Source organism: Vombatus ursinus, unplaced genomic scaffold (assembly GCF_900497805.2).
Source record: "Vombatus ursinus unplaced genomic scaffold, bare-nosed wombat genome assembly UNPS02014798.1, whole genome shotgun sequence".
In the NCBI taxonomy this organism is placed as follows: Eukaryota; Metazoa; Chordata; class Mammalia; order Diprotodontia; family Vombatidae; genus Vombatus; species Vombatus ursinus.
The window spans coordinates 16,141,148-16,156,366 of NW_020954576.1; the positions used below are offsets into that span (position 1 = coordinate 16,141,148).

The window sequence follows — 15,219 nt, forward strand, 5'->3', positions numbered from 1 at the left end:
CCACTTTGCCACCTAGCTGCCCCTCTTTGCAGACTTTTTGACAAATGGTATCACCAGTTAGGTTAGACATCAGGAAAATTTGCTGATGGGTAAAGTCATGAGTATGGACTATAATAGGTCTAATGGAATCACCTTCCCAACATTTTAAAGTAGTAGATTGTCCATTTGTGTGAGGTAACCTAGATGTTATAGTCAGAGAAAAGCAGAAAAAACTAGTCAAATTTTTGTAGTCCCCTATTAACCCTATGATAACATCATTTTATGACTGATTCATACCATTCTGCTGTCTAGCATCACTCAGCTAGCATGAATATTAGAATGGGACACTAGTGACTCAAATTCTCTTTTCAGGTAGGTTAGTCACTATATTGTCGAATCCCTTTGAAGACTACCATTGGTACCATTGCTCCTCATTGTTTAGCTCTGCCCCATCTCCACAAGCACTCTCATGTATGACTAAATCATATGAAAATGCAATTGAGAAATACTTAACAAAATTTTTAAAAGTACAATAAAACATAAATTGTCCTGATTTGAGTTTTGTTTCTTAAGCCAATGTGCAGATAAGAAGGGACTGGTTTCTGTTTTAATTTGACACCACTTTTCTAGGACCTTAAGCATTGCCATGAGTCTCCTGGAGACTTGTAAGAACTGGATAAATTCATTTACATTAAGATAGAAGAACCTTTGAGGGCAGGGAAAATCTTTGCACCTTCAGCACCTAGCTCAGAGTCCAGCTGAGTCCTCTTAGTACACAGGAGGAACGTATCTAGTACTTGGGGTAAATTCCCCTTTGAAGCACTTATAGTAGGATGTAAACAAGAATTGTGAAGGTTAGGAAGGCATGGTTAGGCCCTCATCAGTACTTGTGGAGAAAGTACCCATACCAATGTATCAAAGACGCATTGAATTACGAGAGTGTAAAAATTTTGCCTGACATCTTTCGTGCTGAATATTGACACATTGCCTACATTCCAACTCTTTTCATGTTGTTTGTTGTTCTCTTCTGGAATTTTTCCACTCAGTCTGCCACTAAAAGCTTGATCAGGGCCAACAGTTAGAGGGTTGGAAGAGTTATCACGTAAAAGAGGGATTTGCCTTGTTCTTTTTGTTCCCACAAGGCAGAATTAGGACTAATTAAGTAGAAGTTATAGGGTGGCATGCTTGGCTAAAAAAAAAAGATGGCCTTTCAAACCATGGAAGCAGTTCAAAATTGTTTTTCCTTCATTGAATATCTCTAATTTATTTTGCAGATAGCTTTTTTGTCCATGGTTGTTTATATGGTATCTCGATTAGACTGTACGCTCCTAGAAAGCAGACACTGTTGCTGTTGTTGTTGTTGTGGTTGTTGTTTTGGCTTCACTTTGTAAACCAAGCACTTTGCAAAAGGCTTGTCACACAACAGGTGCTAAATAAATACTTATTGGCTTCAATAATGAAATAGGTAGTAAATTCTCAGCTGGGGCCGTCTCCAGTCATCCTGATTTATGTCTTACCACTAAACCCAGATGACTCTAGAGGAGAGAGTGAGACTGGTGACTTTGCACAGCCCTCCCTCACTTAAATCCAATTCACTTGCAAGTCATGACATCAGAGAGCTGATGGATGTCATGGTTCTCTCCCAGAATGAAGGACAAACAACAATACATTCTCATTCAGCACATATTTTCAAATGAAGGCTGGAAGGGGACTTAGCAGGAACAACATTTAGGATGATTTTGCCCAAGCAAAAGGTAGTGAAGTTACAAACTAGAGTGTTGGCAATGGCTGTGATAATTAGAAGTGAAAAGAGAGAAATAGTGTGGAGGTAGAAGCAGTATGACTTTCAATCATTTGTATAGGAGTAGGAAGGAACGTTTGTGAGGACAAGCTATTATTACCCAAGTTTTCAAGCTTGGTTAATTCAAAGAATCGTGGTACTAAAGAATTCATGATTCAGATGGACTAGCCGACCTCTGACCTTCTGAGATTCCATAATTCTTACAGGAAGAATTGCCTTACAGTTTTTAAGTTACCTTGTTCTTAGCCTGTAGTTTAAAGTTGGTGATTGTCCTAGTATTCATGGGCACCTTGGGGAGAAAATAAATTTAAGAAACAGCATTACTATAATGCCTTGCCTATTATAGGGACTTCATAAGTGTTTCTTGATTTGAATTGCTACTCCTACATTCCTTGGGGACATGGGGACCAAATGTATTAGGTGGGTGGATATTTGGGGGGATATTCAAAAATATAAAAGCCTATTTTCATTTAGTTTTTTTACACGTACTCCCATGGTGCCACTTAAGGGGGAAAAAAACCTTCTTTTCCAATAATCATCGTGGATAGCTTAATCACCAAACATCCCACTCAGATAGCAAGTTGGTGACTCTGCAAACAACCTCTTAAACTTTCTTATTGCTTTTTCCCCCTCTGTTGATGAGTCATCTTAGTCATATTAATTTTCTTCTCATGAAACCAATTTGGAAACTTCAGAAACAAATGCATTGGAGTTTATCACTTAAAACTGGTACAGCTTCTTGTGTTCAGTCAACAAATATAAAATCATTAAATAGTTTTATTGAGTCATATTGATGAGCATGCCCCAAAGTAACCTTCTTCAGTTTTATTCTAATTCCTCAAATGGTAGCTGAGTCATCCACTAGAAAAGGTAGTGACATCATGAGAAAAGACATCTGGGAGTGCTCAAACTGTAAAAAAGTATAATTTAAGGACAGTTTAGGATAAGTTGGTCATTTATTGTTTGGCAGATGAGGGTACAGTGAAGGCAAATATGAGATATTGAGGCACTAAAGACAAAAGTAGAGAAGAAAAATATGATTTTCTAGCAACTCACCAATGGCTGCTCTCTGAGCTAACTTTCAGGGAGGAAATAGAAAGCAGTACTCTTTTTAAGGAGACATAAGTGGAAAGAGGTTTATGATAATGTAGAAAAAGTTCTGTTTCTAAAGGCAGAGAATCTGGCTTCAAAATCTCTGGTTTGCCACTTACTACCTCTGTGACCTTGAACAAATCACTTAAACTTTCAGTTTCCCTATATGTAAACTGAATTTAAATAGATAACAGATTTAGAAATGGAAGGGACCTCAAAAGTCATTTAATCCAACCGCCTTCATTTTACAGGTGAAGAAGCTCAGCCTAGAAAACTTCTATCACTAAATACCTTTTAGACATCTCAAATTGCCATAGGCAACTCAAATCCAACATGAACAAAATAGAATGTTGTATTGCCTCAAACCCTCCCCCTCTTCCCAACTTTCCAACATCTTTAGGGGTACCACCACTTTCCCATTCACCCAAGCTCACAAGGTCAGTGTCACCCTTAATTCTTCACTTCTACCCAACATATACAATCTGTTGTTAAATCTTGTTATTTCTACTTTTGCAGTAAACCTCATCTACATCCCCTTCTCTCCAGTCAGTCAGCCACTACTCTAGCACAGGTTCTCATCATCTCACACCTGAAATATTACAATATCCCTTTGCTTTATTGTTTTCCTGCCTCAAATCTTTCCATACTTGAATGCATTCTTCACTCAGCTGCCAAAATGTTTTTCCTAAAGCACAGGTCTGACCACATCACTCCCTCCCCCTCCCCAGTAAACTGTAGTAGCTATTTATTACCTCTGGGATTAAACTCCTTTATTTGGTGTTTAAATCCCTTTACAATCTTGTCCCTTTATGACCTTTATAGTCTTCTTACACTTTACTCCTTTCTATAAACTCTTATGATCCAACCTTCTGGATATTCCTCAAATATGACACTATCCCCACATGGCTGTTTGGCTGGCTATCTCCTATGTCTGGAATATTCTCTCTCCTCACTTCTCTCTCTTAGCTTCCCAGGCATACTTCAATATTCAACCTTCTGCAAGATGTCTTTCCTGGTCCCTCCACCACTACTAGTATTTTCCCTCTTGCATTTACACATCTTAAATGTACATAGCAATTTCCATCTTGTCTCCCCAACTGGAATATGAGCTTCTTGAAGGTAAGGACCATATTTTTGTCATTATATGTAATAAGCTTTTCATAAATACTTAACTGATTAACTTGCCCATAGTTACTCAGTTTTTTTGTGTCAATTAGGGTTTGCATCTAGACTCTCTCACTATAGAGTCACCCTTGCAACATATTGCCTCCCTATTATTACTGTTCCTTCCACCTCTGCATATGTGATCTTATATTTGGCTACAAATCTTGACTGCTCCTGAGGCCTATATAATCCATCTAACCCCAGAAAACCACCCCTGGTCACTTTTGCCACATGACTGCCCTGACATTTTCCTCTGGATCTTGCCCACAGCCATCACCAGTTCTAGAGCCTGGGGCTAGACTCGCAGCCTTTGGTCAGCTTTAGTGTGCTGAAAAGGTTGGGCTCCATGAGCACACCACCCCAAACAACTTCCCAATTAACCTTCCAAGGCACAATGAGACTTCAATTACATATAATCCTAGAGTATCTTTATTTGTTCTATAATTTAATAGTACACCTATAAAATAATTACATTATACTTATAGCTTTTTTCTTCATTTGTAAAACAAAAAACACAATTAAATACAGTTTGAACCATTATAAGGTAAACTTAGTTTTTACATACAATAACCTCCAGAAAGGGCTTCACACTGAAGCATATCATATTGCTTTCATTGATACCCCTGGAGAGTGTGCACGTTTGTGTTGTGTTTAGGTATAGCTTAATCTGCATGATCTTCTGCTAACTTGGTCACAGGGATTGGCTTTGCAAGAGAGAGTCACCAAAGGATGCCCATGCAGGCTCCTCAGAACTCCTTCCTTACACAGCTTTTCTGCTGACCTTCGTAATCTCAGAATCTTGCTTTTAATTCATCACTAAGTATAAGAATGTCAGTTCTGAAGTTAGGTAGGATTTGCCAATCCTCCTTCCCCTGCTGCTCTTACCTGCCTACGTCTACCCCCACCCTCATTCCCCAGCTTCCTTCATGAAGATTGTGATTTAGTGCTGCTCCCTTTAGGGCCACCACATGTTTAATTGAGAAGCATGTCAAAGGCAGGTGCTGAAGCCAACTATCTGGTCACTACCACATTCCCCATCCTCATAAATATGAATCATTAATAGAAATTAAAGCAGTGAGGCTGGGAAAGGAAACAGGATAATGATTTCTAGCTCCCCAGGCCTCTCCCTGAAATCCTGTGAAGACCGTCTTAAATTTAACCGGTGAACGTCAGAAAGAAATGAATCCTCACAGTTTCAGACAGAATATTTCTCTCATGGAACAGGGAACTGAGCCATCATGAACCTCCTTAGCAGGAGTCTCTTAACAATTTAAGTTTGGGAGAATAAGAGGGTCACTTCTTGAGAAATGACTCAAAATTGTTTCAGAAGATGCTAGGTCCAAAAACATGCAACTCTTTCCCACTTGTAAGATTTTATAAATTCTCTTTCTCACAAAGAGAAACATGGTACTGTTGCAATCTAAAAAAAACCTGTAGGATGTCATTTTCTTGAGGCCAGGGACCTCATATTTTGAAAATGTTTTTGAAAGAATATTTCATTTTTTGGTCTTGGTAACTCCACTTCTTACCATGGTAACTTGTAAGTAAATAGGCACTTAATAAGTATTGGTTGAACTTAAATGAATCATTTTAGTTACCTAAACTTTTATTAGCCAATTGACTGATGCGAAAAATTGTATATGTCACTGTGAAAATGAGAGCCCATTTGGGAAAAGTTAAAACTTTGTCCCTGGAACTCCCATGCATCTAGTTTTTAATACAAAGGTTCCCAACCTGGGATCCTTGGAATCCCAAGGGGATAGATTTCAAGGTATTCCTGAAGATGAATGGGTAAATTTTTTTTTTACTAATTTCCAAATAAAATTTAGCATTTCTATTCATTATGATTCTAAATCAATATGCTGAGAAGGATCCATAGGCTTCATTAGACTAGTAAAGAGGTCCATGAGATGTACAAAAGGGTTAAGAATCCCTGATTTAATGGCTTAACTTACTTTTAATTGGATGTGTTTCATTGTTCATTTCTCTCTGCATAGAAAAATGTCCCAAATCCTTTGTCTCTTCAATTCCTCTTTCTTTTTAGCAGGAAAGGTCTATGCTTAGTGTCATGGCAGTGAAAATAGTGTTCTTTCTTGTATCTACACACCTTAAAAAGTTAAGGGGGCTTTTGTTCTTCAGCTTAACAAATAACCCCATTCATTCTCACCCTAAGCCTCCCCCCTCCCCCCACCCTGTGCCAAGATGCTCTAGTACCTTAAGTGAAATTAGTGTTTCTCCCACCCTGCCCATCCCTAAGCATAGATATTTAGCAATGAATGGCTGGCTGGGAAATATTTCCAAGGAAAGCTTCTGCACCTCTAGCTACCATGAGGCTGGTCTATGTGGAAGGAGATTCCAACCCCAGCAACTTGGTGTTTACTCAGAATTGTCAGCCAATGCCAGAGTCAAAATCGACACATGAAACAATACGTGGATAGGATGATTTTACTTTTAACAGCTCTTTACTACAGGTTGATTATAAAAACCAGCGTTAATGTAGAGACCTTTGTGTGTAATAATATTCTAATTGCAGCAACAAAGCACCCAAAACCAAAATCTGGGCGAGAAAACAATGACTAAAAGGTTAGGAAGCTGACACCAACCCATGCTTTAGGGTGGAGGGAGAAGGTAGTATGGTACAGTGAATCCGGAGTCAGAGAAACATGTTGAAACCCCGCCTCTAACATTGACTATGTGTGTGACCTCGGCCTAATCCCTTTGCCGCTCCAAGTCTCAGTTTCCTCGTTTGTCAAATAAGAGGACTGGACTAGATGACCTGACAGGTCCCTTTCAGCTCTAAAGCTATGAGCTATGATCCTAAGATCCTTTGATTTGAGCAAGGTCCCCGAGGGAAGCCAAATCATTGGTTCAAAGGGCTCCCAGCGTCTTCTTGCAATCAGGCTTGTCAAAGAGTCTCCCAGTAGTTTTGTTCTGTTTTTATTTGAACCGTTGCTTGTCTACGTCACAGCCTCAGGCAGAAGTGGTGGCATGAAATCCACAAAGTGAAAAGCTCCCAGTTGGGAAATCCACTGACAGTGAAGCCGTAGAGGCATCTTTCACTTCACATGGATATGGTTGGAGTGTAGGGTTGAGAAGGAGATATTTCTTTTCTTTTCTTTTCTTTTCTTTTTTTTCCCACACAGTGGAAACGTTAATGCTGGATTTAACAGTGCATCACCTAAAATATCCTTCCAATTTCTTTCTTTCTTTTTGGTTGGTGACTGTTTTCCATCTTCTTCCTTAGGGCTTGCTTCACAGCCTGGTCTTGGATGCAGGAATCTTGCCAAGGGGCACCTGGGAACACATAAGCCAAGCTTCTATTTCCTGTCACAGGTGACACGGAAACCTGCATCCCCCGAGAGAACTGCCTGCTGAAAGGGAAGGGACCAGCCAGTGCGTGAATCTGCTCAGAGGAAAGGGATAGAGGCAGCAGCAAATCTGACAGGAGGTGGGGTGAGGGGACCCCCCAAATGCTGAGCAGCACCCTGCCACTGAGGCCATTCACTGTTTGTCTGAGTCACTGAGGTTCACAGACATGCACCGGCACTGCTTTACCTTCTGAATCTTTTTGTGTCGGTAGGGTGGGTCCTGCCCTGGGCACTCCAGTTCTACCAGCACAGAAGTGACCCGCTGGGGCTTACAGAAGGCACAGGACTGGAAGGACTCTTCCTCCTTCTTTACGTGCCGAGGGATGTAAAAGGAGTTGCACTGGCCATAACAGAAGCGGTTGAGGATGGTGCGGCTCCGACAGCCTTCTTCACTGACCGTCTGCCGTAGGGGCTGGGTCTTACACCAATCACTCTTCAGATATTTCCGCTCAGTGACTACCAGGGCCTCCTGGCTAGAAGCCAGCACTTCCTTCATCTGATGTTGCCACCTCTCCGAGTTGTTGCTGCTGCCGTCCTTATACGGGGAGGGGATGGCTCCTGGGGGCCGGTTTTTCCGGGCTTCAGCCACCTTCACCAGCATTGCTACCAGGAACAAGGAGAGAGAAAGTTTCCAAAACATCCTGCAATGGGAAAAAAGTAAAAAGCATAGATTAGGAAGGAAGTCATGTTACTTGCTCACGCATAACCATTCACAGAGTTCAATTAGAAGCAGCAAGACCTTTAAGAGCCGTTGTTCAGTAGATAAGAAAATAGACTTGTACGCCTGTATTTATATTGACTCCTGTGCCTTAGAGTTCTCAGTCAGTCAGAAACAAGGGTTGGTTAAGTACTTACTATGTACAAGGCACTGTGCTAAGCATAGGAGATTCAGTGAAAGGCAGAAACAGTCCCTGTTCTCAAGGAGTGCACACGCTAATGGAGGAAACAACACGTAAATAACTATGATTGTACAAAATTTATACAGGGCTAATTGGAGGTTAATTCAGAGGGAAAGTACCAGCATTGAAGAAGAGTAGAAAAACCTTCTTGCTGAAGTTGAAATTTTAACTGAGACTTGAAGGAAGACAGAAGGTGAAAGTTAGGAAGAAGAAAATTCCAGGAAAGGGGAAATCCCAGGCTTCCCCAAGACAAGTTCACTTAATATCATCCATTCCGCCGTAACAGAGGCCATGCATGGAACAAGTAAACTGACTAATGACGACCTGCAGAACAATTTAAAAATTGCAGTGTCCTTGATATTACTCTGTAAGGAAAAATTAAAAAGGGCCAATGAATTGAAAAATTAAAGTAACTAACTTCTCTTGGGATTTAATGGACAAGCATGCACAAACTGACCTTTATACACCTCCCTTTTCTCGTCTATAAAATAGAAGAATGATACATTTAGGAATTACCTTAAAGCATTACTTAAACATAAACTATTAATTATTGTTATTGTTACCTCATCCCGTAAATTACTTCTATTCCCTTCCACAAATGAAAGCATTATTATTATTATTATCCTCCAAAGTATTGATTAAGAATTATTTTATATATTCTAGTATTCTAGGTATTGCATGAGATAAATGGTGTCTTTGCTCTTTAGGGATGTTTAATGAAGATGCACAGCATAAATGTGTAGAAATCGACATTGTATGAAAAGTAGTTAAGAAACTGGTGGGAGGAGGGCAGAAATATTTAGAGTGAAGAAAGGAAGATAAGGATCATAGATCTAGATGTAAAAGAGACTTCAGAGGCCATCTAGCCAAACCCTCTCATTTTATGAATGAGGAAACTGAAGTTAAACAACTTGTCTAAGCTCCCACATTAGAGGTGGGATCTGAACCAAGTTCCTCTCATCCCCCTGTGGATCTGTCCACTCTATCATTCTGTCTCCTTAGGAAAACACAATAATTACACGGTTCAGCTGGATTCATCTCACTGGTCTTTTCCAACTTAGAGATTCTGTACATCATTGAATTAATTGAACAAATTCAATTCAAATTCAACAAATATTTATTATTATTATTCTTTGATAATAGGCAAGTATTAATAGAAATATTTGATGAATATCCTAATTAAATCTTTTTGTCATTATCACTTCTTTCCAGTAGGAAAAATCAAAGAAAGCTTGGTATAGTACCTAGTTTAGCAACGCATGAAAATGGACATTAAATACAGGCATAATAATGATGACTATGAATATAAAAGTATCTAGTGAGCTTTCACTGAAGACAAGAGAGTGGGAAAAAGGCAAGGGAAAGTGAAGAATTGAAGATGAGGAAGAAGACAAAAGTTTTTCTTTTTTATTTTAGCCAATAATATTTTTGAAAGTCTTAGGTCAAGTTTTTAAAGATCTTTTTTCTATACCATTTTGTTTCTATACACATAAGACACGTATAAAAACAGTCACACCTCCAAGAGGTTCATGGCAAACATGAAATATTTAACCTGTTATGTTTAATTATTTCATTATATTTGCAAAAATATCTCATCATATTTATATTATATTTGAGCTTTCAGTGGTCTCTTAGAAGGAAAGCATTCTGGTTCCTTGTTTAATAATTTCCAAAATTATTAGCATTCTAAGTAAATGTGACCCAAACTTGATAAGCTGGAGCCAGGAAACATTTACAAAATCAAGCCCTCATCCATCCATTCCAGAGCCCAAAACAAACACGTATCATTGATAGAACAAAAATCTATGTTTCCCTCAGCATATCCTAATAATTGTCTTTGAGAATAGCATTGAAATATATTCAGATCAGTGGGGGGGGGCAGCAAATATTTTTGGAAACCATCATGCTGGTTTGGTGGTTAACTAGTGTGCTTTTTTGGGCACATCTTTTTTTTTTTAAATATTTGTAAAAGATGTGGTGATCCTCCTTAGAAATTATTCCTTATAAGAGCCCAAGAAGAAAAGAAAGCTGCTGAATTCTCAGAAGAAGAAAATGAAGCTGATGAGAAGAAAATGTTATGATTTCAGACTACACTGCGTGGGACAAAGCAGCCTCTCCTTTCTGGTCTCCTTCCCCTTTCTCTTTCTTTCAAATATTATTCTCATCCATAATCGAAAATGGAAAAATGATAAGGCTAATGGTGGACTAAAAGCTCTTCCACTATAGTTTTTCCTTTAGCACTCATTCAATTTCCTTTAGTGACAGTATGAGGCAGCTGCTGTGGATGATTTTTTTTTCTATGTGTTCAGAACTGAACCAGGAGAGAGTGTGCTCTTCAGTAGTTAAGTTCTACAAAGTAGGTGATGGAAGCTTCTCATTCAGTAGTCCAGAATCCCTAGTCTATTCCTCAAGCACTTTGACTCAATAAACAGGCATTTACTAAAACCTATGTCCAAAGTATCACGGAAGGTGCTGGAAATACAAAGATGAATGCACAGTCCTTTCTCTTAACACGTTTAAGTGATAATAGAGAGGGCAGTGTCAGATATTACAGGTAAACGGACAGAACAGAGAATGGGATAGGGTAAAGGAAATACCGGATAAAGCTCTCTAGAAAATTTTGAGAAACACTTTGGTTTGGTGGTGATCAGAGAATGCTTCATGTTAGAAGTGGCCCTTTATCAGAGGCTTGAGGGAAGAAAAGGAATCTGGAAAGGATACATGAAGAAGAGATTCATGCTGGGCATGAGTACTGGTGTGAATGTAAGCAAGTGCCCCCCAACTTGCCATAGTTGTTGTTCAGTCATCTCAGTTGTGTCTGACTCTTCATGTTCCCCCTTGGGGTTTTCTTGGCAAGGATATTTGCCAATTCCTTCTCCAAATCATTTTACAGATGAGGAAACTGAGGCAAACAGGACTAAGTAACTTACTCAGGGTCACACAGGTAATATGTGTCTGAGCTAGCGAGTGCCCAGCACTCTATCCACTGAACCCTCCTAGCTATCCTAATATGTCACAGGACTATTGCCAAAAGAGACCTTAGAGTCTGCTGCATCCAACCTGCTCATTTTACAGATGTTGAGTAAAACTGAATGACTTGGTCAGGGTCACACAATTAGCAAGTGTCTGAAGCTTGAACTGAGATCTTCCTGACTCCTAGGCCAATATTCTCTGCACTTTGTCACCAGTTTTGTCAAGTTAGGCAAACAGTTTATATTCTAATTTAGCTGGAACACTGGTATTAATAACAGTTGTGTAGCATACAGTGGAAGAGTTTGGAAACGATACAACTTAGCACAATGGAATAAGCACTGGGTCTGGTGCACCTTGGTTCCAATTCCTCCTTTGATGCTTACTACATGGGTAAGCATGGGCAGGTATTTACTTTCCTGGGTCTTAATCTCATCTGTAAAAAAGTTAAGGGGTTAGACTACTATAGATGACAGAACTCTGAGGTTCCTTCCTAGTTTAGATTGATCATTCTATGCACCCATGGAGAACAGTTTAGGAAATTTATATCGGACCTAGTGGTAATAAAGAACTACTAAATATTTGCGGGCATGAGTGTGATGAGATCTTTGCTTAGGAAGTTCATTTTGGCAACTGTGTGTATGAATTGCTACTAAGATAGTAAGTGACCTTAACAAGATATAAAAGATAATCAAAGAGCTACATGACTATACATGGAGATGGGCTAGTCATGGACTGAAAACAAGGGCCAACAAGCAGGCGACCAGCATAGCTTCCATGCTGTACTGATAGCTACATAGGAGTATTTAAAGTAGTATTATGATACCTAGAGAAAACCACATTACATGGACCACCCATCTCAGACGATTTGTAGAAGGACATAGAAAAAGGGTCACAAAAAAGATGAAAAAGCACAGATAGGTTGTCATCTGTAGCACTGGAGGTACTGCCCACATGATGGGATAATAGAAATGGTGAAATACAGAAGACTGGATTGAAAGGTATAGGCAAAGGGAGCAGGAAGACAGACTGAAGGTAGGGTAAACAGTTAGGAGGCTATTAAAGCAGTCCAGGCAAGAGGCCATGAGGAACTGAAACAGGCTAGTAGTTTTGCAAGGTAAGAGAATGGGACTGGTGTAAGAGGTTTTCTCAAGGTAGAATCAACAGGATTTAGCAATGCATTAGATGTGGTGTTGGTGATGGTAGTGGTGGTGGTGGTGGTGGTAGTTTAAAGGTAGACAAATGATTGGCCTCTCAGGAATGTTTGAAATAGCTACCATCCATAACACTGAGGTTACTTTATTCTGCCCTCACATCTTGAATTCAGCTGTTATCTGGAGAAACTCATAAATAAATCCTGTTGGTTTTATTAACTCTCCTGCTGGTCTGACAATGTTGTCAATCAGCAGGGGAACCAGGGTTATAAATGCAGATGGCCTAAGCAGACTGGGCTGGACAAAGACCCTTGTGCAAACAGAAAGACCATGGGGTCCTTTCATCCCAAGGAGTTGCTTTTGGTGCAGGTTATTTAACTACCACAGAGTGGGATGGACGGTACCAAAGTCTCCTCATCAGACTGCCCAGAGTAAAGGAAGCACCTTTCAAGCCTTTCTAATTGTAGTCATTTAAAACATTATTCACCATCAGGAAGTATCATAGCCTAAGGCAAAAGATCCCCAGGAGACAGGGGACTGAGAGACAATTTTGACTGTAACCTCAAGGAAAGGAAATAGGAGCGCTGAGTCGTCATTCCTCAACAGGTGTGTGTATATCTAGGAATCTCTGCCTCTCTGGAAAGTACTGTTGCATATATGAGCTAAATTCTTTGGCTAATAGCTGGGAGGATGGGAGTGTCTGTGGCTTCTCTACTCTGACCTGAAAGAATAAATAAATGAATAAAGTAAAAGACAGTCCCTGCTTTCAAGCTGCTCATCTTCTAACAGAAAAGTTTTCAGCTGCAAATCAGATGGAAAAGTCCCATGGTCCATGTGCAAGGAGCAAAGCAGGTGTTAATATCTCCGTCTTCTTTAATATCATTTCAATTGATAAAATAATATCAGTTTCTGATGTGGCACCATTTCACAGTCCCACCTGGCTTATATGAACATGACGGATAGGGACTTTCTTCTAATATTCTGCATTAAGCTTATGTGCCATATTGCTTCTCTGTCAGGTAGCACCTATTCCTTGTCCCCCTGAACTGAACACTGAGACCTCAATTCTCTAAACCTGAACGTATCTGTGTTTTGCTCTTACTAGCATTTACATAGTCCTTTAAGTTTGCAGAACACTCAAAATATATTATCACATATTACCCTCAAAATAAACCTCAAAGGTGGGTACTATTATTAAGATTTATTTTATAAGTGAGAAAATAGACATAAAGTGACTTGACCACAGTAATATAATTAATAAGTATCTGAGGACAAGATTTGAACTTGTCTTCCTCATTCTATAGAAGTGTTACCAAAAGTGTCCCATGTTACACTCCATTTTGTGTTGTCCCCAGTGCCCAACCCTAGTTTCTACTCTACCTCAATCTCCCTTGGCCAATTGACAGAGCCTGCTTGTGCATGACAAAGTTCATTGTTTGTATTTTGGGATTCACTTTGGCAATAAGAGAAGAGTCACTTGATCCTCCATACCTCTATTTGAAGGAAAATATAGTAAGAGGCCATAGAATTTAAACCCTCAGTCTGAGGGTGCTATGGCTGGATGAAAAAGAATAGCCGAATTTAACCAACATCTCCTGAAAGATATAAAAATAGCAGAAAATACAAAATAAGAAATACTGAGAGTAAGTTTGTATAATGTGGTAAAGAAAGACAGGAAGTTATTAGAGGCAGGCAAGTTTGTAGTGGAATGACCAGGGCATCCTGCATGACTCAACTGAAAGAACTGAAAATTTCTTCATCTCCTTTTCCAAGTAATACTGCCCAAGTGGAATGAGGAGTGTCACTTCCCTCCAGAAGAGGTTTGATTCCTGCTTGGAAAAATGAGATTATGTTCCATAAAGGAGCTTCCAACCACAGAAGAATCAAACCAGTACAATTTCCCTCTGTTTTTGAATATCAGACGAGTCCTGACATTGGTATCACTCACCTGTTTGTTTTGTTTTTTAAATGAGGTAATGTCAGGAGTGGGGATATCCAATTTAGGGAAAAAAACATTTAAACTGGGGGGGGGAGTTGGGAAATAGGCTTCTAAGGAAGGTCAGCAGGATCTGGGGATGAAAAAGAAGCAGGAGTCAGGAGAAAGATTTCTGTTCTCCCATCTGCCCAAACTATGAGTCACTTCTCTGTTTCTCAGTTTTCTCCTCTGTAAAACAGTGTTAATGGTACTTGCCACCACCCTATTCCACGGGGATATTATGAGCAATGTGGTGTTGAATCCTGGAGTAATCCAACTATGGGGGGTGGGGATGGAGACAGGGAGAAATGTCATTACTTTTATTTGAAGCAAGGATCACAATGGTGATAAATTCTCTAAGGCTTTTGTTGTTTGGGGACATTGTTCTCTGGAGGCTGTTATGCTGTCTAATTTTTTCCAATAAATAGTTTTTTTTTGGTTTTTTTTTTTTTTTAGGATCTTGCCTGAGAAAACAATGCTGCTGAAATAAGAGCAGGGAAAAAAATGTTATTTACTCTCCACCAATGCATTCCCTTTCCCCTAGTGTTAGTCTTGTGTGTTGAAGACAAGTTTTCGAACAACCGTTTCCACTTGGCCTGGAGCAGACAGAGAGTTTCTGCATTTGTATATGTAAAAATTAAAGAAGCCTGTTTAAAATGCTTTCCACAAAATCAAAAACATCTTACCCATGCACCCCGTCTGACCCACCCGGTATGCTGCTCACTGCTTCACGCTGCATTTGCTTTGTATACAGTGTGACCAGTCGTGGAGATGGTGATAAACCAAGGAGTGGCAGAACCGCTTCCCCTTTGTACTT

The 15,219-nt window shown here is 39.6% G+C and overlaps 1 protein-coding gene across 3 annotated transcripts in view; it reads right to left on the reverse strand.

Moving 5' to 3' along the window:
- Positions 1 to 6,272: 6,272 nt before the first annotated feature.
- The window catches only part of LOC114049826 (gremlin-2), a 132,123-nt gene continuing 123,176 nt past the window's right edge, over positions 6,273 to 15,219 (reverse strand). For all 3 annotated transcript variants that reach the window (XM_027871243.1, XM_027871245.1, XM_027871244.1), the window contains exon 2: positions 6,273 to 8,045. In XM_027871243.1, the coding sequence (XP_027727044.1) occupies positions 7,538 to 8,044 (507 nt within the window). In that variant the 5' untranslated portion in view covers position 8,045 and the 3' untranslated portion in view covers positions 6,273 to 7,537. The remainder of the gene's footprint in view (positions 8,046 to 15,219) is intronic.